Here is a 22,476-nt window from a genome sequence, read left to right as displayed (position 1 = left end):
GATTACAGATCAGTGATGGATGGCATGACAATTTCTTCGAAGATGTATGAACATTCGTTTAACCACAGCTTTTTGTGCATTGAAACTATTAACGTACTAAATATTTTAATCAATTTAGTAGCTCCGTATTGATAATCAATCAAGTGGAAACTCGTTATGTATTAGCATCATAATACCTACGTCACTAAATTATCGATGTTGTTATATAATTAGAAAATTAAATAAATAATATTTCACTTTTTGTCATTTAATAACGATTATCTTGTCTATTGAATATTTAATATTCATACGTTCATAAATTTACCGTCCGTGAATCCAGTTTTATTTACAGTGAGTAAAAACTAATTTAAGAAAATAATCCGAACAAATGTTAATTAATTTCCTTAAGATTTAAAAGCAACCCTAAATAAATTATCGCTTAGTAGTTTTCAAATCATAACAATGATCCAAAAATGTAAATAATCGAAGCTTACAATGGACGAATTTGGGAAACAATAAGGATTGTGTATGTAATTATCGTAGGCATATGTATTTCTTTAGCGTGGGAACGGTAAAACTGAAATAGTCTTTGGTCTGTATGGATAAATAACGCTGCGAAGTTTATTATCAATAGTTAATGACTAATATTATATGAAACAAATTGTTTTGATTTTATTTTTAAGTTATCCTAGATCGTAATAAGATTGATAAAATAAAAGTCAAACAAAATTCTGTTATTTAAAATAAATTTACAAAAAAGGAAAAAAGTAACAAATTAAACAATGGCACCTAATATTGTTTTTTTTTTAATTATTATTAACGAATACACATTTAAAATTTATTAAATTAAAATAGAAAAATAATATAAAAGATATTTTGAAGTAGATATGTATACCTAGAAATGTTTTTTTTTTTTTTTTTTATATGAGTAGAAAAATAGTCATAATTATGTTAAAGTGTATTTTATGAAAAGGGTTTCACCTACCTAGTTAAATAACATGCTTTTACGATTTTTCCTTACTTAATTTTAACCGCAAAAAACTTATTAACTAAAATCGTATGCAGTTAACTTAGAAAGGATACTTTAAATATCAATACATAATCGTCGTAATACATAATCGTCGTAATACATAATCGTCGTAATACATAATTATGATTTAAAATAAAGACCGATAAAAATGATTAAGCAATAAATATTATAATTAAATTTATTAATTAAACCTGAGTGATGAATGAGTTAATAGTAATGAATTATTAAGTATGCTGCATAATCGTGACGACAAAATGATTGCCTTGTCTACACATAAAATAATTTTTCCCCATGTCATTCAACTCTGATCTTTGTCGATTTCATGTTACCTCTTTCTTTCAATCATAATTTCTGACCCTGTTTTGCCTTATGTCCATTTAGCTATACTCATCCATAAAAAAATATAATTTATATTTTATATCCAGTACAGAGAGTTCATTTTAAATTGAACGCTTCATTAAAAAAAATATTTAATTGGCCTTATTAGGAAGATGGTGTGGTTGTGACAAGTCGAAAGTGCTATCGTGCTCATCGACAATGACGAAACGATGTTGTCTTCATTATGTGATGAGCGTTCTCTATCGTGTCAGTTAAATTAAATGTGTCGATAGATTACTTTAAGCCGTGAGACACAATCAATTGGGGTGAGACTTTTTTAGAGATTAGTTTAAATACACGTGGTTATCGATTACAATGCCCGTTTTGACTAGCCCTTTTGTGCAGCTTGCTGTGGAACTGACTTCTGATCCAAATTTTGTAGTTCGATTCCGTCGTCGTTCGAGAATGTAGCATATATATATTTTAATGTGTATATATAAGCCGGCTATACCCAAAAAACGTGCAATACATTGCTTACCTTAGGAACAGACGACCGGAGTGTGTCTACGAGTATGTTAATACAATATACATACATAAACAACAAATAAAAGATTAAACATTGTAGAATATCCGTATTCTATTGTACCAATTATAGTTTAGTCTGTACGATAGATAATACGATGATATTTAAGCCGTTATAATTGGTACTATTCAAGATACCTGATGTAAGATCGCAAAAGGAACAACTAGCGGTGTAGTGCAGCAAAGCATATATAAATCGCTTAAAGACAGCCCATTCGGTGTCGAATGACTAACCGTGTCCTTATTCCGACTAGTATTTGCAAAACGACTTGTAAACTGACCTATCCAGGAGGTTTTATATCTTTCTGGTTTCATATGTTTTTTGGAAGTTGAGCATATTTTTTTAAATGTTACGTTTCGTCAGTAAAGATGTTTGGTAACGATATAATTATCAACTTATTTGCTTTAATACTAAAAAGAATAATTAATGTTTTATTTAAAAAAATAAATTAAAAAGTTGTAATTTAATATTTTGATTAATTTTTATTACTTATATACCTTGTTCTGTTTTCCTTTTATGAATACCTATTATAAAAGAAGTACGATTGTAAATTATTAAGTAACATTCCGATGGTATTCGAATAGGCCTTGCTCTTGCTCCATCATCGCACCGCATGGATTACCACGCGATTTCCATGTATCTTGCTATAATAATTGTTATGCGAATGATACACGCACGCGATCGGCAGTGTTGTTTTTATTATTGATTGTTTCGTGTTAAATTTGTTTTAAGATTATTACGGAGCTATTAATAAATGAATTGAAGTCGAAACAAGGTCATTGCTATGAATATAGGTAATAAATATAGTCTTGTTCCATACTAGAATAAAAATGTCGTTCATTACGTCTTACACACAACTGGTTTTAAAGCGTTTTCTGTATAAATAAACCATTTTTCCTAGGAGCAGACCTGAGTGATGGCGATCGTGACCTTCCTACCAATTCGTCCCCGGCGCCAGTCAACTACCCCGCTCAAGGAACCTCGCCCAGCGTTCCTGTGGACCCCACCGCTGACACCCTGGTTTCTTCTACAGAAACGCTCCTAAGAAACATCCAGGGACTTCTAAAGGTAGCAGCAGATAATGCCCGTCAACAAGAAAGACAAATCAGCTACGAAAAAGGTGAGTTCTATATATTCCATCCATCAAAGGATTTTAATTTTATCGACTGCAATTATGTATGGTAATCTCATTGGAATACTCGTTTGAATAAAACATGGTTTTTATTATGTTGTTCTCTCTAATAAATGGAGTCGTGATAAGATCTATTGAGTTGAAGTAAAAATACTCCGCGTTACTTAATGTTATAGGCGCAGTTAATATTTGTATTTTCAACGTTCGATAATTTACATATGGAATTAGGGCTTATTATATTATGAAGACACATATTTCCCTATAAATATAAACGAGCGTAAATGTCATAATCGATGTTACATAGCATATTGCGGAAGCAGATTCTGCATAAACATTCTTAAAGCGAATGGATTACCTTCCTCTGTGATTATATTCGTTTGACTTGTAATTTCTACGTACTCGCATCTCGCAACAACATTATGTAGTTTATTTGCATTCGATGACGCTTTCATTGGATCTCATTGAATTAAATAATCGTTCTTATAAACCGTCTCTAGAAAATTAAAGTAGCTGAAATATAAAATATATAATCACTCAGATGCGTTTTACAATCGGGTTTGGAAACAAATATAAATCCTGTAAAATAATCTAGTCGAGTTAAGACAATACGAATATCTATTTTCCATGCGAGAAACGGCGCAGGCGCATGTCGTGCCTTTGCAAATAGCCGTAGAACAGATGCGTCTGAGTTATAGCACAACCCACTATCATTACCCACGATTCCATTCGGACAGCATAATTGTTTAATTGATATTTCTGCGAGTTATTTATACACATCATTTCGTTTTCGCCATGAGAAATAACTTTGTGCGCTATGCTTTCATACTTACGTATGTATGAATAATAATCAATAAGTATTGGATAAATAATAATCTAAATGGAAACGATTACATTCAATTGTTTACTTTTTTGACTTTCTAAGCATAAATCTTAGTATTTTCAACACTGTTTATTTCATCGCCTGTCTGAGAAATTAGAAAATATTTGAATATATTAAATAAGTATAAAGATTTAATGTTGTTATGTCTACATTAATTCTAAACAAAGGAAAGACGCAATTGTTATAAAAACCATAAAAATACAGTGTATGAGAAAACGCGGTGCGAGTTATCATCAAACTTGAATATCAATATTGCGCCCGGAGCCAATTGTATTAATAAACAAAACAAAATGAGAAATAATAATGCTATAGGCCAACAAAAGGTTCCATTTCTCCCCCATGATATGTCGTAAATGCCAAAAGAATAACCTCCTAAGCGTTAAAAGCTTAAGATTGGAAATTGTAAATCTATTTACTAAGACAGTAATTTTGTTATTACGATAATAAAATTATTCTTGATGAAACATTTTTTCGAATCGATGTGTCTGGAGAACCTTACCGTTGATTTTTTATAGAAATTACAGCAATAACTCGCTTGGTTCACCTCGGCTGAATTGATAGGTGTGTATTGGTTGAAAGGCTTGTATTTTAGTTGGTCGTCTTTACGACTATGTATTGTGTATATATTTAATACGCCTTGTGCCTATATGGTTTATATTGACTTGACGGGCAGTTTTATTCAAAGAAACAAGTCTGTAGCTACGTGGTAACGAAGGTAAACATTCGTTGAAACTCTGTCCCCTCTGTCGCTCTCAAATAGAAGATTACTATCAGACGTATTCGTTGACAATTTTTACACTAGACATACAGAGTGGGTGTCGCTCAGACAAATGTACTGCATTCAAAGTGTTATCTGATAACACGGGAGGGTTCTATGAAAGGACTTTACTATGATAAAACTTTTTCGATTTGTTACAGTAATGCAAGCCTTTAATGTGAAATGGCTTTATATTTACGACTAGACTTTTGGAATAGGTTCATAACTTATGTAGCGTATGCTTGGTTCTGGTTCGGAATTTTTATGTAACAAAATATTATTCTTTATAATATTTAAGTATTCTGTGCTAGGTAAAAATTATATTTTATTCATTAATTAAAAGTAACAGGAGAGGAATAATGTGAACGTAAGAAAAATCGTGAAGTATTTGTAACACCAACAATGATATTTATGTTAACTGGCATAATCTAGAATTTACAAAAAAATTTTTTTTTTTATAAATTTTAGATTATGCCAATTAACATAAATATATGCATTGTTACATTTTTATGATTCCAGCGTTGGTTATTTGTAAGCTTACTGGCTTTAAAAACATTCGCAACTCGCCGAATGGTTCCGATCGTAATCGTCGTGACATAAATCTGCTTCGGCTACTCTTTAATCCTTTATCCCTGTTAATTCTTACCGCTTAGTTTATTTCTGAACCGAATGGTCAGGTCTTGTACGAGATTTTGTTCACCTCTTTTGTTTAACAACTATCAGTTTTTGTTAAGCTAAGTGCTGTTCAACGGACAAATGGCACATGCGCAAGCAGATAGGACAAGCGTATTTTATGGGGTTCTGTTAGAAAGGAAATTCCACCTCCGTATCTAGCGATAACTGGTGTCGAGGACCATAGTAGTCACGGTCCCGATAATGTATATCGACATGTCTTAAATATTCATATAAATATTATGACTATATGTGTTTATGTTTATACGTGTCCATGTGTATTACGGTAACCAGAAATTGAACAATAAATATTTATATACTCGTAACAACTACTTCAGATTCTATTTAGGTTATCTAATCTTAATAGCAGTTGGACAAAAAGTTTGTCGGAAATCTACAGATACATTAACTAAATCACACGAACAAGTATTTAAAGCTTAAACGTCAGACATAAGTAAACAGAGAAATACAACGAACAATGAAATTAAAACGTTTCTTATTTCTATGTATTTATGACATAATTTTCGATGAGATCGCATTGCGTTGGAGGGAAACAGCCCATCAATAACGTGGAAGTGACCGATCGAACAAACAAGAACTGGCCAATGATAAAAACTGATGAGCAAATAGACAGACAGGACTTGTGTACTCAGTTAATGGATTCAATTGATATGAAAGCTTTTACAGTACTGCTACGAATATTGCTGTTATATTGCGTCGTCGCCGAATTAGCAAAATTGCTAAACAGCCAGTAACTATCCAGTATCATAAACAACTTACGTCATTTATCAATTTTTAATTATAATGTCATATCTATCTTCTATATATTAATCAGTAAAGCAAAAATTTTGTACCTCTTTTTACGAAAATTGCGCAGACGGAGGAGTATCAAATTTCGCACACTTATAGTTTATATAGAGAAGTGCAGTATGCTAATATTTTTTAAAATAATGCATAAAAATACATTAAATCAATAAAAAAACATTACACACCCTACCATGTATTTGACACACACACGCATACATATTGTTTTGTTTAATATTCAAACTTACACTTTTTAACTATAATGCAATTTGTACTAACAAACACTAAACGTCATTCGACTAAAACTCATATTATGTGTATACTCAAATGCCTTACTCTTCTGGTTCTGATTGATTCAACGCACAAATAACGTCACCGAAATGATCGTGTTTACAAGCAATGAAGTTATATTTTCTGTTGGACTAGATATAGTAAGCGTCGATCGCGGTACTCATAACTCGCCTGCACAAACCGCCCCCAGCTAACGAGCCACCGCTAGATGCGAAGATATACCAACGAGGCATTGTGCCGCGCCAGCTTTCGCACCATTGTAACGTAACCGCTGCATCTCCCGGAGAGATCTTTGTTTGTTTACTCCAACGTGCTGACATGACTTATAGCGTTATAACATAAAATATATAATGCCTTGTAATATCTAATATCTTTCAATAAAATTAATATATTTTTATTGTGAGAACCTAGTTGTTATTACAACAGTTCGTATACAGCCGTAGAGCCAATCAGCTAGCTCGACCGTGATGATGATTAGAGAAAATCGATGTCATGTAATAATATTATATCTAAATATAAACTACTTTGTACGACGTGTTGTCTGTCGGTGTTCTACAGAATATATTTCGGTGAGTGTGCGAAGGAATTGCACGATCTAATTCCCCCAACAACCTTCCGCCATCGGGACACTAGGCGCGGTCGATCGTTCCATCCTTATGTCATCGATATGCCACCTACGCGCACAAAACGCTTTGGATCTACTTTCCTGATGTGCACAGCTAAGGAATGGAACTCGTTGCCCGCGTCTGTGTTTCCCGAAAGATACAATCTGGGTGCCTTCAAGGCCAGAGTGAATAGGCTGTTACTAGGCAGGCATGCTCCACCTTCGACCGTATCATCACTTAACATCAGGTGAGATTGTGGTAAAATGCCTGCCTATTTGTTATAAAAAAAAAATAAATAAATAAAAAAAAATAAATAAATAAAAAACCCAATCAATAAAATTCAAACGAAACTGCGTCGGTTTTGATATTCTTTTCTTTTATTTTATATTATATAACACCTTAATATTAAGAATTTAAGTTAAAATTTTAATATTTGTGCGTAATCAATATAACTCCTCATGAAGTTACTTATTACGAAAATTGTATGATTCCATTTTCTAGTTTAGACCAAGACATTTTGTCAAAAAACTTATGTAGTGTTGAAACAATTCCGTGTAAGATTCAATCAGGTCAAGCTCCTTGACTAGTTTTAATAATATATTCATACGTATTTGAACCATTTACGACAACTGATAGATCTCCACACAAAGTAGAGATCAATAAAGGTTCGTATTATTGTAACTAATACATGGTTTCTGTACCACTTGACCATGAAACCAAGTAAACAATAAGCAACATTATCAGGAGTATTAAAATTGCATTCCTGCAACTTACCGATATGTGAGAGACATCGGGCGGCCATATTGGATTACTTGCGCGTGTCGCTCCGGTTACAGTGCGCACGCGACTTGACCACACACACGCCATCTAGTTGAGAATGTGAATATTGCTAGTTAAACATTGTGTAAATGTCGGTACACCACAATAGATCAACTTATATACTCGTATTTTATACAGCTATAGTATACATTTTACGAGGTGTTAATTTTTTAAATGTTTGTTACTTGTAAAACGTCTGTTTTGAGACACTCAAAAGACGCAAATGTGTTAAGAAAGTGACTATACGTACACATATTCCTTCAAGAATAGTAATGACGATTCTTAAGATTTAATTAAAAATCAATAAATATGTTGTTACAGTAACTTATGAAATCTCAATAAATTAAATTCGACTGTCATATACATATAAACTTTCGGAAGTAGCTCAAATATGAATCTTGTACCGTATCAAGCCAAGATACTCCCTAAGGATCTTAAGATCTACAAGACGGATAGCAATGTTAGATTTGATAGTCTCGACGCACTTGAATGTAGACCTTCTGCCGATACGATTATATTCAAAGTCCCTCGTCGTTTATTGTGTTTTTAATACGTTATGTATCCCTCACATATATAAAGGGGTAAAGTGAGACAATCGTAAAGTTTAATAATAATTACATTCTCAACTCTCCTCCCGGCCTGTGCGCAATAATTAACCGCTCGGAATTACTTAGCCGAAATAATTTAATGTGACGTTCGCCCAATTATTCATGACGTGCAAGATGTCTTTATTGAAAAATATTACGCGACCATATTAGTCTTCTACCTCCTATGATACATTTTAGTGAAATAAAAGGAATATATTCACAATTTTTTTTTTGTAATAAGAAGTATTGTTATTATTTAATAACTTCATAAAAAATAACAAACGTAAGCAAGTAGTCATATGAATAAATCACTGAACTCACATTATTATCGCGTAGTTGAGGTAAGCGAAATAATGTTACTTAAATAAAATATTTTAATCACAAACAAATCGTATGTAGGCTCATTTTGCTGTTCTTAATATTTAAAACTGACGTAAACCCGACTTTAAGAGCTGTTATTCGGAGGCAAAGTTAACATGACCTACGTTTGGTGCGTCGGTGTAGTTTATAAAAGATCTTGTAAATCTGGTTTCATACTGTCTCTATGGGGTGGAACAGAACCCTTGTTCTAGTTGTAATTTACATATGGAATTACAAGCCGGAATAAAGTCGTTTATGCATATGTTTATGATATGGACGTACCTTTATAAAATGATATCTGTTTTTATTAAGGTCGTGATATTATGTGTAAGGAAGAACGTTCTTATTTTCTATGTTTTAACTTTGTCGTTATATTTCATTTAAAGATCCATAGTTACATAGTTACATAGTTAAAAAATAAAAAAAAATGAAATGAACAGCGATATACAGAATCAAATAATGATAATGTCTTAAAAATTGTCGCAATATAAATAGTGGCAGTGCGAATTTATATAAACAAAAAAAAGTTACATTATTAAGAGAACTAAACCGGTATGCTTTTTTACAAAAACTTTTAAATTATATATTATCATGATGTTTTCACCCTATGTATGTACAACAATAGGTGTATCATAACGATCATCCCAATATAATTAGAATTGTCTAAATTTAAATACTAGAAATTTGTAATACCTTTAAAAACAGTATAACTAAAATCAATCGTAATTATGTAATAAAATTAAAATTAATGGTAAGCAACTTCAAGCTATATTTTTAAAACGCTAAGAAACTTCACCGATATTATTTTCGTAAAGCCTATTAGTCATAATTTCAATTCTCTCAATAGGAACAGGGAATTGTAATGATATAAATCGTAGCCTGCAGCTGGAACTCCACGGCTGTATAAATATTCTTTATATGCAGTTAAATTTTTTATAACGTGCCCATTATATCAGGAAGTTTTGCGGAAAAATGAAAAATTACCGGTCAGGGAGCGACCGCAAAAACATCTCATAAGGAAGAACTAATGAAAGCTTAGAGCCATTCGCATAAATCTCCCTTACATTTTTAATACCAATATATCCGCGGAGGGGAGATTTCACCGGGGAAAGAAAAAAATGAAGCCGAAAAACAAAACATTCGCGGAGTCGCGAATTTATATCTTATTTAAATAACAGATGTTGTCCGCTTATAAATGTAGATATTTTTTAATCAGTACCATACCGAGGACATAATGGTATCAGGCGATCTGCCGTCAGCTGGTATGTAGAGGTACGGGAGTTATCGTATTTGGTGGCTAATTTAAAAATCCCTCTCGCGGGGATTGTTCGCATTGCGAGCGCCGTCATCCCGAAGCGGCCGCGTGATATCTCTCTTGACCCGTATACTTTTTATTCGCTTCGTTACCTAAGCTTTTTCGTATCGCATCGAATCTCGAGGAGTCGTGTAGTCTCATTAAAATAATACAGAGCTACCGGATAATCTTATCCGGTGTGTTTCGATCGCAGATTGGTTGCGCGTGCGCCGATAACACCGCGAGTTATTCCGGCGGTGCTCGTTCGGACCACTACTATTTTTAACTTATTTTGTGTGGACATCTTCATTATTTGTACTCTTGGGCTTCACACAGATAACGATTTGTAACAAAAAATGAATGGTTTACATAGTAATACATAAAATTATCATTCATAAACAAAGATTCTGCTTGTAAGAATAAAGATTTATAACGATAAGATAAGATGATTGCTATGTCCCCTAAATTTTTACACATAACAAACCATAAGCGGAAATGTAACGAATGCAAAGATTTTACGATCAAAATTTCACACATAATACAAAAAGGCAATTCCTATGATTATTAGCGCAGAGACTGCTGGAATAATCCTCCGCAGTAACATCTCCGTGTGACATAAGCCGGAAAAGTCTAATAACACTAAAATAAAATTGCCAACGGTTTGTAAATTTAAAAAACATAGGGAAGAAAATTCGTTTTCCGCACCGTGACAGCCATTATCGTTACTTTGAATTTGTCATTTAAATGCACTGTGTTTTATTTTAATGGATTACTAAGAGATTAATTATTAATAATTAAGTTTGTCACATTTATTTTTTTATCTAATTATACCTATTTTATCTGAAAATTTTAAATCTACAAACATTGTAATAGGATAATTTTGCGTTATTCTCAGTTCTTCATTTTCTTAAGCATTTTAATCAGCAATATTGCTCCGTAATATTTCCTTATGCTATTACTATTAAAATTTCACATTCAGACCGCCGAAGTCTTCCTTTCATTCTGTTGCTTTTAAAAGGACCAAAGGTGAAGCAGAGGGAGAACTAAATGCGTTCTTTTGTTTCCCCCTTTCAAAGACCCATTTTGGCTGTATTCACCTTAACGCTCGTTTAAATTATTTTACCAGTTTTGAGTCGTAAATTTAAAGCGGACTTTAATTGTTATTTTAACTGCAAGCACAACTTAGTCTTTGCAATAGGGCCGAGAAAATATGTCTTAATTCGCTTACCCTATGACTTATGTGTTACCGTTTCAAGCTATTTTATCGTTATTGTTTAATCGCTTTTAATTGTAGCTGGAAGATAAATAATCAATACAATGTCAGTTATGTAGGTAATGCGTACTTCTGTATTACGTTTGAGAAACAGTTACTTGAATTTATCATTTGTCACATAAATTTATATGGGGATTGAGTGAGTTTCTGTCAACAATTCTCCGGGGGTATCCCACGCGGCAATTTAAATATTAGATATTATTGTTGCTTTTGCTGAGTGCACGAAATCGAAGAGAAATAAAATTATCCTTCCCGCCCCTCCGAGACCCGATTCGTAACGACATCAGACTAAAAAAATAAAAACAAAGCGACTTTTCAATTCGAGTGAACACTTATGCTTTAAGCGCAATATTTCAAGAGTCGATACGGTATCAGTTAATTACTTTAGACCATTATTAAATTGCGTAACCGGAATCGATCCTTTTGTTTATGGGTTTCGATCCTTTCAATCATCTATCAGCCATTGAGCTTCGGTATAATAATAATTGTCCATAATTATATATTCCCTTGAACGGCGCATCACTTTTATTGTTATTTTATTTATAAAATGGTAATTTTTTACTCGGCCCCACTCTATCGTGTTCTTAAATTTGATTGATTCGATATAGAGATCGATTTAGTGATAATCGAATGGTCTACAGACCTTTGCTTTCTCGACTTGTTGTAAACGCCTATTGCTAACGTTTAATATGTATTGTATGTATGTATAAACATATATATACCTAAATAACCATAATCCTTCTTGTTTACGTTAATTCTACTATATTTTTATACTTTAAAACTAGATGTATAATAGAAGTGTACGGGAATACTGTATGAGACTAATTTAATTAGGTCTGCGATGATCTAGGAGGTAATTATTCACGGACTCATTACTCGTATCTATAACACGAACATCAAACAATACAAAGATAGATCGGCCTGGACTCAAAGACCACCGGGAGCATCTTTTGTTGAGACGCTTCGGCTCACAAATCGCGAGATGCGGAGATACGGCGCGCGCGCATACCGACGCGGTCCTTAATGGCCGCCTCGCCCAAGGTAATTTACGTCTTATGTGCGAAACCACTCTTAACTAAAAGCCCTCTAAATTACACTAAACAACTGGATTGATTTGAAATTAAACGGAAATGATTGTTTAGAATCGAAATTAAAACAATTTTAACGTTTTTTATAAAATAGAACATCTAATGTGATTTCTAGTTTATTAAATAAACAAAAGTTCTTCTATAAATCAGCATGTATGTTATCTATAAATTTATATCAAGTATTTCACTTCAGCCTATCGCAGTCCTCTGCTGGATATAGGTCTCCTCAAATTCGCGCCAAAAATGACGTGAACCCATGTTTTGCCCATAGTCACCACGCCGGGCAGGCGGGTTGGTGACTACAGGGCTGGCCTTGTCGCACCCAAGACACTGCTGCCCGTCTTCGGCCTGTGTATTTCAAAGCCAGAAGTTGGATTGTTATCCCGCAATCAGTGGGTTTTTTAAGTTCCAAGGTGGTAGTGGAACTGTGTTAATCCCCGCAATCAGTGGGTTTTTTAAGTTCCAAGGTGGTAGTGGAACTGTGTTAATCCCTTAGTCACCTCTTGCGACACCGACGGAAAGAGAATGGGTGGCTATATTCTTTACTGCCGTAACACAGACAGCATACGTACATCAAATAATTAAAACAATTAAAAACATTAAATTTTAGATTAACATCACAATTAATGTTTTTTCACTATCAGTGACATTTCACATCTTTCACAGTGATAATGACCTTATAGGTCTCAAAGTTTTGGTTTTGATCGTCTTATACACCCAGCTTAGGTATAAGCCTCCAATTATCTTTTCCCCAATCTTCTCTTTTCTTGTGCATTTAATGTCTAAAGAACTTCACTTCTTAATACTTTTATAGATAAAATAACAATAGCTAGCCATAGCGTCCTGGACGCCACTATTCACAATCTTTCAATTAATATCTAGTATAATACGTTTAAAATATAAACAGCACCAGAAAATTTAACAAACAATGAACACGACAACGTTTCACTTAGCAAGATTGAATTTCGAGATAGTGGGAGTAACTCGCCTTTATTCCCGGACCCATTACACGGCATACGAGGATACGAGAGCAAGTTAACTTGTCACTGTATTATCTTCGAGATTATTGTTTGTTGATATGGGAGCTACCTGGTACTGGTAATGCCTCCCTGCAAAATATCACGGCTTAATGTATAGATCGATATCAGACCGATTTTTCTGGATACATTTACTAACTATAGTTTATGCTGCGTACTTACTGAAGCTGTAATTAGTGGTCATCGTGGTTTGGTGTGTTTTATTTTTCAATACTTAGTTGATATTTGTGTTTAGTTGTCCACTTCTATGTCTGGTAGCCACTTTCTGTTTACACACAGACACTGTGTATCGCAAAACATCTTTACAAATCAAACAAGTACCTATTATAAATTCTTTGGTATTCAAAAATAAGTTTTCTAATAATCACGGTTACTATCAATACACTTATTATTACTGCCTGACCATGGCGTCATCGCTAAAACATCAAGAGATTGAAAATGATAATCGCTGTACTTACAGCCGTAGCCGTATTAGTAAAAGCGTTTTTAAATAGGCATTTTTCATTAAAAAAATAACATCTAAATGAAATTCAAATTAAAATCATGAAGAAAAAGAATAGATGGACCTAAATATGCCGAAAATGACTAAATTCTTTAAGTTTTGGCATAAATGTTATATAAATAGTCCACGATTATTTTTACAGTCTATGTGAATGAAGCATCTAGCAGATTTTTTAAAATTAGTACTTAGTGTACATACTTAAAACAATACACTCCAAATTTATTAAATATTTTATTTATTTAATAAGAAATTTTTCGTAGCAATAAGTATTGTTTGAATTATTTCATGTAAATAATATTGTATATTTTGTTTTCGTTAACTAATTCAAAACCAATAAACATGGAAGCAAACAGCAAATCATGTAACAAATATAGCAGAAATTATTAGAGACTGCGACATTAGAGTTATGAATTCTGTAATTACTAAGAACATGACACTGGCGGAGTCGATGATGTTGTCTCAAAATTATAAATTTATTAAATATGTACCTGTAATTATATTAACGACCATAATAATATATATGATAAAATATATAGGAAGTATTTTATCTGTAGTAAATATGACACAAAAATACACTAAATGTCGACATGTATAATTTGTGGGTATATTCAATTACCTAAAACAACTATATAATACAATTTTAAATAGTCTGCTACATATTACATTACTTAAGATATTTTGTATTTTATTATAATTTGCAGATACGAAATGTAAACTGCGTATTGTATTTTCTGTGCTAGTTGTTGTACGAATAATTCATTATAATAATGTTGAATGTAATTAAGGAATAGTACTCGAAACCCATTACTGAAATGTATTCAAATCGGAAGTAGCTCCCCAATAATTTCCGTCAGGTTAGGTTTAATTGAAAGTTATGCAAATCTCTCAAATCAACTCCTTCACAATGGTGAGGATTCCGAATGAGTTAATCCGTGTTTATGTTCTAATCGGCCCCTTGCTTGGCCTTGTTACGGGTTTAGTTAACTGTTTAAATACAATGCCTTTTGTATATTGAATCATTCATTTAAGACTGTTCGTCGTAGACGTTGTATCTCGTTACTTTATTCTATGCTTTTCTAAAAGTTTATTGTCTTTTATTTTGTTACAGCCGAACTGAAAATGGACGTTCTCAGAGAACGAGAAGTAAAGGACAGTCTGGAAAGACAACTACTCGACGAACAAAAAATGAGAGGTCAGTGCAAATATTTAATCACAATAATATTTCACACGGAATAGCTTTAATTATAATATATGGTACCAATTTCTCATACCTTTGGGAAAATTAGTCTCATAGACATAGATGAAGGAGAAAGGAGAAAAGAAACAAAAGCGATGTAATTTCAATGCCTTCATAAATCGCCGGTCACGACCACGCTCCGCGTCCGCCAAAATTAACAGATCTTATTACGAAACCATTGTCTTCCTCCAAGACACGTTATTTATTTGCTACATTAAAACCTATTATCTAAGAACGGGACGCTATGGATACACCGTGGCCAATTTTCTTTCCGTGCCACCTACGAACTGCTCTTTCCTGTATAATTGTTTTTGCTACAATAGATTGCGGACATTCGATTAAAATGCATTTTTATTTTCCTATTCACACGTTGTAAGTCTCGACTAAATGTTATTGTTTCTGCCACTATAACATTAATTTTACTTTCCCAAGGCTCGATTGCACGTACTGATAATTTCTGTAATAATTTATAGGTTTATTGATAGCATTTCAGATATCACTTGCTGTTCCTTAATTATGCGATTACACTGTGATATTATATTCTATTTATTATATAATCAATGTAGTCTATTAGCATATATAGTATTAAGTATTTGTTGGCATAATAAGAATATTCTAGTTAATCGAACTAGCAACATAGTAAGTAATTGCTTTATAGTATACAAAGGTTAAAATGCACGCAATACAATACCACCCCGTCGCTACTAATAAAACGTAATGTCTGCAAAGAAAATGCACAGTAAGGTAACCTTTATGCAAATGTCAGGCGAAACGGTAGCGTCGACCTACCGCCCTAAGACAAAGGGTTATTCCTTTTATACAAACTTAACTTATTCCCTGTAATAGTGTCAAATTTTAAAGATCATTTAATACCCAGTAGTAATTCAAACCGACAAGGGTGATGTGGCACATAATAAATCACTGAATAAAATTTTAAATAAGAATTCCAATCTTTATTTTATTTGAATTTACATAACGTGCAAGTTTTAAGAGTAATTATTTAGCCTTACTAATAAATTAATAATTAATTTGCCCTAAGACCAAAGAGAGTTTATTTCGTAGCATATTTGATTCGAAATAGTGGCATTATCAATTAATTTTTTGTCGACGCAAACTGTTAATGGATTGTGCTCGATATTTGACAATCTCGTGTCCGATGCACTAAAAGCTTTTTGACAATTACTCGCTACCCAATTAAAATTATTGGCGAATGGCGACGCTTCCGCATCATTGTTTATTGACTCACTTTATTATTTTTATTTCAAATAAGGAAAAATTTCGAAATACCAAATTTCAAAAGACAATATTTAAAGCAGAAAAATTGTTAAATATTTTTACTTATTTTGTACGTTTCCGCTCGCTACTTTGCGCAAGTGCATTTCACTTTATCTACATTTATATAAGGATAAATATATTTTTGTTTGATAAAATATGAATAAAAACTTATTCTATTTTCTTTTTTCTACTTTTGACATTTCTCTTGATACAGTCAATCACACGCGAGCGTAACAACATAAGTACAGAGTACACATGTCAAGTATTCAAATTATAGATGATGATTTAAATAATAACAATAAATGATACATAACATTAATGCATGCTATTCAACCTTGCAACACTTTTATTTTACTATAATTAATCCATGAGTAGTTTGTATAACAAACTATTGCTTGAACACTGCAATGGATGCAACAACAAAGGGAATCGCGGATCCCATACATATTTCATACGGTGAATGAACCCGATTGCGACGTGAGCAATACTGGTAATTGCCAAAAACCAATCATCAGATAGCGTTCTATGTGTCGACGGTATGAAATACGCCTTCGGTTACAAAGCGGTACTATATGTGCTAGTACGTTAACTGAGTTGAAACGAAATGCGTACCACACAACAAAGACAATGAAATGTACGGTATTGCATTTTTTATTGTTCAAATGTGTTGTAGGTTTAGAGACATTTATTACCATAAAATCATACCAGTATAAAGTTTATTTGTAGTGAGATGATCTACATATGTATATGAATAGCTAAATATAAATGATAGATGCAATCTTCATTTGCTAGAATTCTTTTTTTAGTTTTTGTTTCTTCTTTTGCAAAACATTAAAAACTGACATCTTAATATATATAAATCTCGTGTCACAATGTTTGTCCTCAATGGACTCCTAAACTACTTAACCGATTTTAGTCAAATTTGCACACCGTGTGCAGTTCGATCCAACTTAAAAGATAGGCTATATTTTATTTTGATATATTATGTTATTATTATATTTCAGAAAAAAATAAGGTGATACGAAGTTCGCCAGGTCAGCTAGTCTTAATATATATAAATCTCGTGTCACAATGTTTGTCCTCAATGGACTCCTAAACTACTTAACCGATTTTAGTCAAATTTGCACACCGTGTGCAGTTCGATGCAACTTAAAAGATAGGCTATATTTTATTTTGATATATTATGTTATTATTATATTTCAGAAAAAAATAAGGTGATACGAAGTTCAGATAAATAAATAAAAAAATATATATATATATAAAGGAAACTATAAATTATATGTCAAAGGACACCTGAATTTATCTATCGTTGTGCATTCATCAGTCTTTAATGTAAATCTTATAAATGGAGCCTCTGCTAATATATACTACAAAATATAATCATATTATTTACCGCTTTCTCATTAAACCGATTAAATAAATTATTACTGTAAATAATTCTTATAAAATGCGTATAAAAGTTTCAAACAAAAGCTAAACACGCGAAGTCAATAACAGTCAATCAGGGAGGATCGTAGTCCGCCATGAAAGTTGGACTGGAGCCCATCAATGCCCAACAGCTTGCATAATTGTTATTGTATTGAATAGTCCGACATCGTCGTAGCACCAGCCGCATGATGCACTCAGTACTGCAACCATTTGTACATTACATCTGATATTGCAAATCAGAAAAACAACATTCGAAGTTTTATCTTCTTTTCATTTCTGTTCTCAAAAGAAGAAGATCAATGTTACTGACAAATCTTCTATTACTACTTTCTTAATAATATTGTAAAATATAGAAAATGTCTAAAATGTTGCCGTATAATGTATAAAAAGAAAGAAATGTGAAATATTTAACGCTAATACATTTTTTATATCTATAAATTCATTTGTTCGATTTTTCGAAATTTTTCACTTTATATCACTTTCAGCAACATTTTCTAGGATTCAATTATCTTGATTTATGTGCCTAGAAATCTTATGAAGTTAGTTCTCAGGGATGAAAGATATCACAGAGGGGTTTCAATCCTATTCTACTTTATGAAACTTAGCAAGTATTGTATGAATCCGTATAGCTCGTATTTTAGTTCAAACTAATTCAATCAAACTCGAGCTTCAAAAGTACCTATATAAGGATTCATTATACATACGTTCTAAGACAACTTTATTATATAAAAAAATATATAGAGAAGACAAAATTTATAACAATTCTCAGCTTTTTTTTTTTTTTTGAAGTTGAACTGAGGAGAACTTAGTTGAAGCGAAGTTGAACTTAGCGATTTTCTGCTAGAGAATCTAGTAGCTTCATATTAAGTATAGTTTAGTAAAAGCGAGTATGATTTTAATTTCTGAAACGACAATTCATAAGCATTTTATCTTTGAAGCCTACTTGAATAAAGAAATTGTTGATTTTGATTTTTGATTATTTACAGTAAATACGAAAATTCAAGTAAGATTTAAATGACATATAAAATTAATAATACAACGAATAAGGTAATTACTACGGAAAGGTTGTAAGATATTATATTAGAAACATCTGAGTTACTTCTAGTTCCATCTCATAGGAGTCATATCTGCAACCGAGACATGAAAGTGTAACTACAATTCACATTGTGTTCGAGATTGTGTAATTAAATAACATGTAGGCCGTAACATTACGGGTGTCTTGAAAGGGTTGGAATGGAAATGTTTCGCCAATTATGTGAACATTATGTTCGGAATGGAGGGTTATCGATATACCTTACGAGCATGCTACATCCACCCTTTGTACGAATATCTCTTACTTATAATTAATAGAAAATTTGAAATCAAATTGTCTGCGATTCAGATTTGCAATGAAATTAACAACACGACTCTACTATAAAATTATAAGACTCATATTAAAGTATTCAAAATAAAATATTTCATAAAGTTTGTGTTAATCAAAGTAAGTAGTAATTTGACATACCATTTCATTTCGTATTATTGGATATTGTATTACTCGATATCAATAATAACCTGATGGTGAAACCCCTCCTAGGCTCCTATTCCAAATGCTATCACGAATCGGACAGGCGAGTGGTCAAATTCAAATGAATTGTTTTGTGAAACAATCATATCAATGCATATCAGTAGTCAGTCTAGGGTATTGTTAGAATACCAAATACACCCCAATAACTGTTTTAGTGACGTGCATGTGTTATGATTTATGGGTAATGTGACTATTATTGTAATACGACTTTTGTTTATATAATTAAAAATAATTTTGAACAGTAAATTACGTTCTAGCTTTCTATATTAGTTCAAGTTTTTTTTTTGATGTTTTTTGATTCGTTGAAAAACAATCACCTGTCGTTAATTGTTAGTAGGGTTAACGTGGAAAACATTGTTATAGCCATTGAGGCTGCAAAGCTCCTAATAGATGCAATCTGCACCGTCGAATGAGCATCTCACCGGTGCTATTGTTCCCTGCATTGGACGGAAACCTCCTATTACAAGCCACGTTACTGTCATGCAAACACTTGCTAATAACAAAGATATATTCGGTTGTTCTGGATGGAAGTTTGGCTTTTAAAATTAAGTAATATTTTCTTTTTTAATTTTTTTAAGTTCTGAATGTAATGAACTGTTTAAAATTGAATTTAATTTTAACGAAACATATCAAAAGATAAATTAATAGGATTTAGCGTTATTGAAAATATTTTAATCGTCTTAACTGCTAAGTATTTATAGTTAGTGTGGTAAGTGTTAGTGTTTATACAATTGTAACTTTTCATCATCGTGAAACATCATTATATGTCGTAGAAATGTTTCAACTACCAGCAATAAAGACACGAACATGTATATGAAGTTATATCAAAAATATTTCTCGTAAGGACGTGCAACCGCATACCACGTCACCACCTCGTTTAATGAATAGTTGAATACCAGCTAGAAAGGAATCACTTATGCCATTCAATTAACAAGAAAATTTTATTGGGTATTAGAAGATATTTACAAAGTTAATTGAAAAATAAATATTCATTAAAATTAATTTTATTCTATGATAGTAATAAACCTCTTTTTCTATTGATTTACAATTTAAGAAACATTATATTGAACTTAACAGTCATAATACCAATATTAATATTACTTCTGAGTATGATATCGTCAATCCTAACTTTCAAACTAATTACTAAACCTTACCAAGAATGATGTAAACTGACATGCGTTAACATGGGTATAACTGCGGAACCTCCGTTATTTGTCGAAGTTTTAGGGCAGTTTATGTCTAATTTTTCGCAATTGTGGTATGAAAGTTCTCGGCGGGGAACATTTTCGTGTACAGCGGGTAAATATTTACACTTGCAGTAAACGATGCAATCATGATGTTCGTCGTGGCTTAGAAAAATTTTGTATAATTGATTGATTGATTGTGTATAAGCCCGTTATTGGTTTAGAATTTAAGAATTATTTTATAGCTACAAATATTAATATAAAATACGGTGGTAAAATATTGTAACTTAACATGTCTATTAAAACTTTTTTGCAAACATAAGATTTTAATATAAGTTATATTAATGCTTTCTTCCTCATCTTGTCTGACCAGCAAGAAAGTATTCACTACGTGACCTCTTTACCAATGACCCATAATATGCAGGGCACGTCGCTTGGGAGCCATCCGACCTATGTGTAATTTCTATGTCATAATTCCTACGAGAGCGCATTGGTTTTTCATCAAAACTTAAGATCTTTCGTAAATGGTAATACATAAAAACGAATGGGTAGGTATAATCTCTTTTTAATTCGTTTTCTAAAAACAGGTTTTATTATCTACATCGAACCGATGAAATGTATGGAGATAGCATAATGAGAATAGCCGACTAACAAACAACCTGGCTCTATACACAATTCTTTTCTTTTTCTTGAAATTTCTAATGAACTTCGTTTTTCATTTTGAGGAAATTTTCAATTTGAGATACCACAAACGTACAAATCGGATCAAGGGAGGATGTTCTGGTGAAATGAAGCGCAGTATGGGCTTCGGCCGCGCATGACTAATGCAGATGATTAGATTTGGCCGACTGGTCAACTCATCTCTCCCTAATGTACGGGCCGAATGCATGCGATGAACACTACGCCAGGATAAACCTTAAAATGTTATATTTTAAACCAGATTATCGTTTAATTAAAATTCCACTAAGTATGAATTAAAAAACTAACATAACTTTAATCATCATTCTGAATGACAATTTGAATTAAAAACTGAATATTTGTAACAATTGACTTTACATACACCTTTTGTAAATTAAATACATTTATATTTTTTTTATCTTTATAAATATCGCATCTATTAAGTTTTATAATCTAATTTGAAGTACTTAAACGTTCGAATTATCCTTTTAATTCTTTATACGGCTACCACCTTGTCCTAGTAAAAGTCAAGGCATGTTAGAGTACAGAAAAGGGCGGCTCAAGTAAAATTCAAATGAATAGCATTACACATTTCACCGCTAAGTAAAAGACGCTGTAGTCATGAGTCCTGCAGTACTACACAAATGGACTACCTTATAGGAGAGGTAATTTCTCTGTTCGTTTATACCTTATCCGGATGAAGTACCAATACTATCATTACCCTGATTTTTTAACTTCTTAAAAAATTCAAACAAATATAAATAAAATATGTTAAAAAATTGTTAATTGTAATATTTTTTGTGAATTTCTTAGCCATCAAAAACAAAATCTGAATGCGTAAAACGCGTTGCTGCTTGTAATTGAAATATTCTTCTAATAAGAACGAAGTTGATAGACGGTTTTAATAAAGAAAATATTAACAGACCATCAACATTCGCAACGCGGTAACATAACGAAAGCCCAGCAAGGTTTCACGATGTAAGCAACATTGTAATTACAACTTCTGTAATTACGAACTTGTAGCTAAAGAGAACACATAGGTACATACGAGAACGATGCTAATCAAGCCCCTATTCAGATCCGCCGTACGAGAAAAGCA

At 32.3% G+C, this 22,476-nt stretch overlaps 1 protein-coding gene across 1 annotated transcript in view; it reads left to right on the top strand.

Annotated features, from left to right (window-relative positions):
- Positions 1-22,476, top strand: part of LOC123655639 (dachshund homolog 2) — a 147,423-nt gene that overhangs the window by 98,364 nt on the left and 26,583 nt on the right. Inside the window, exons 7-8 of the mRNA XM_045591402.1 lie at positions 2,812-3,030; positions 15,120-15,203. Coding sequence (XP_045447358.1) covers positions 2,812-3,030; positions 15,120-15,203 — 303 coding nt within the window. The remainder of the gene's footprint in view (positions 1-2,811; positions 3,031-15,119; positions 15,204-22,476) is intronic.

The sequence above is a fragment of the Melitaea cinxia genome, chromosome 8, assembly GCF_905220565.1.
Source record: "Melitaea cinxia chromosome 8, ilMelCinx1.1, whole genome shotgun sequence".
In the NCBI taxonomy this organism is placed as follows: Eukaryota; Metazoa; Arthropoda; class Insecta; order Lepidoptera; family Nymphalidae; genus Melitaea; species Melitaea cinxia.
Note: the sequence above shows the minus strand (reverse complement) of the source record. Positions and strands in the feature narration are given on the sequence as shown.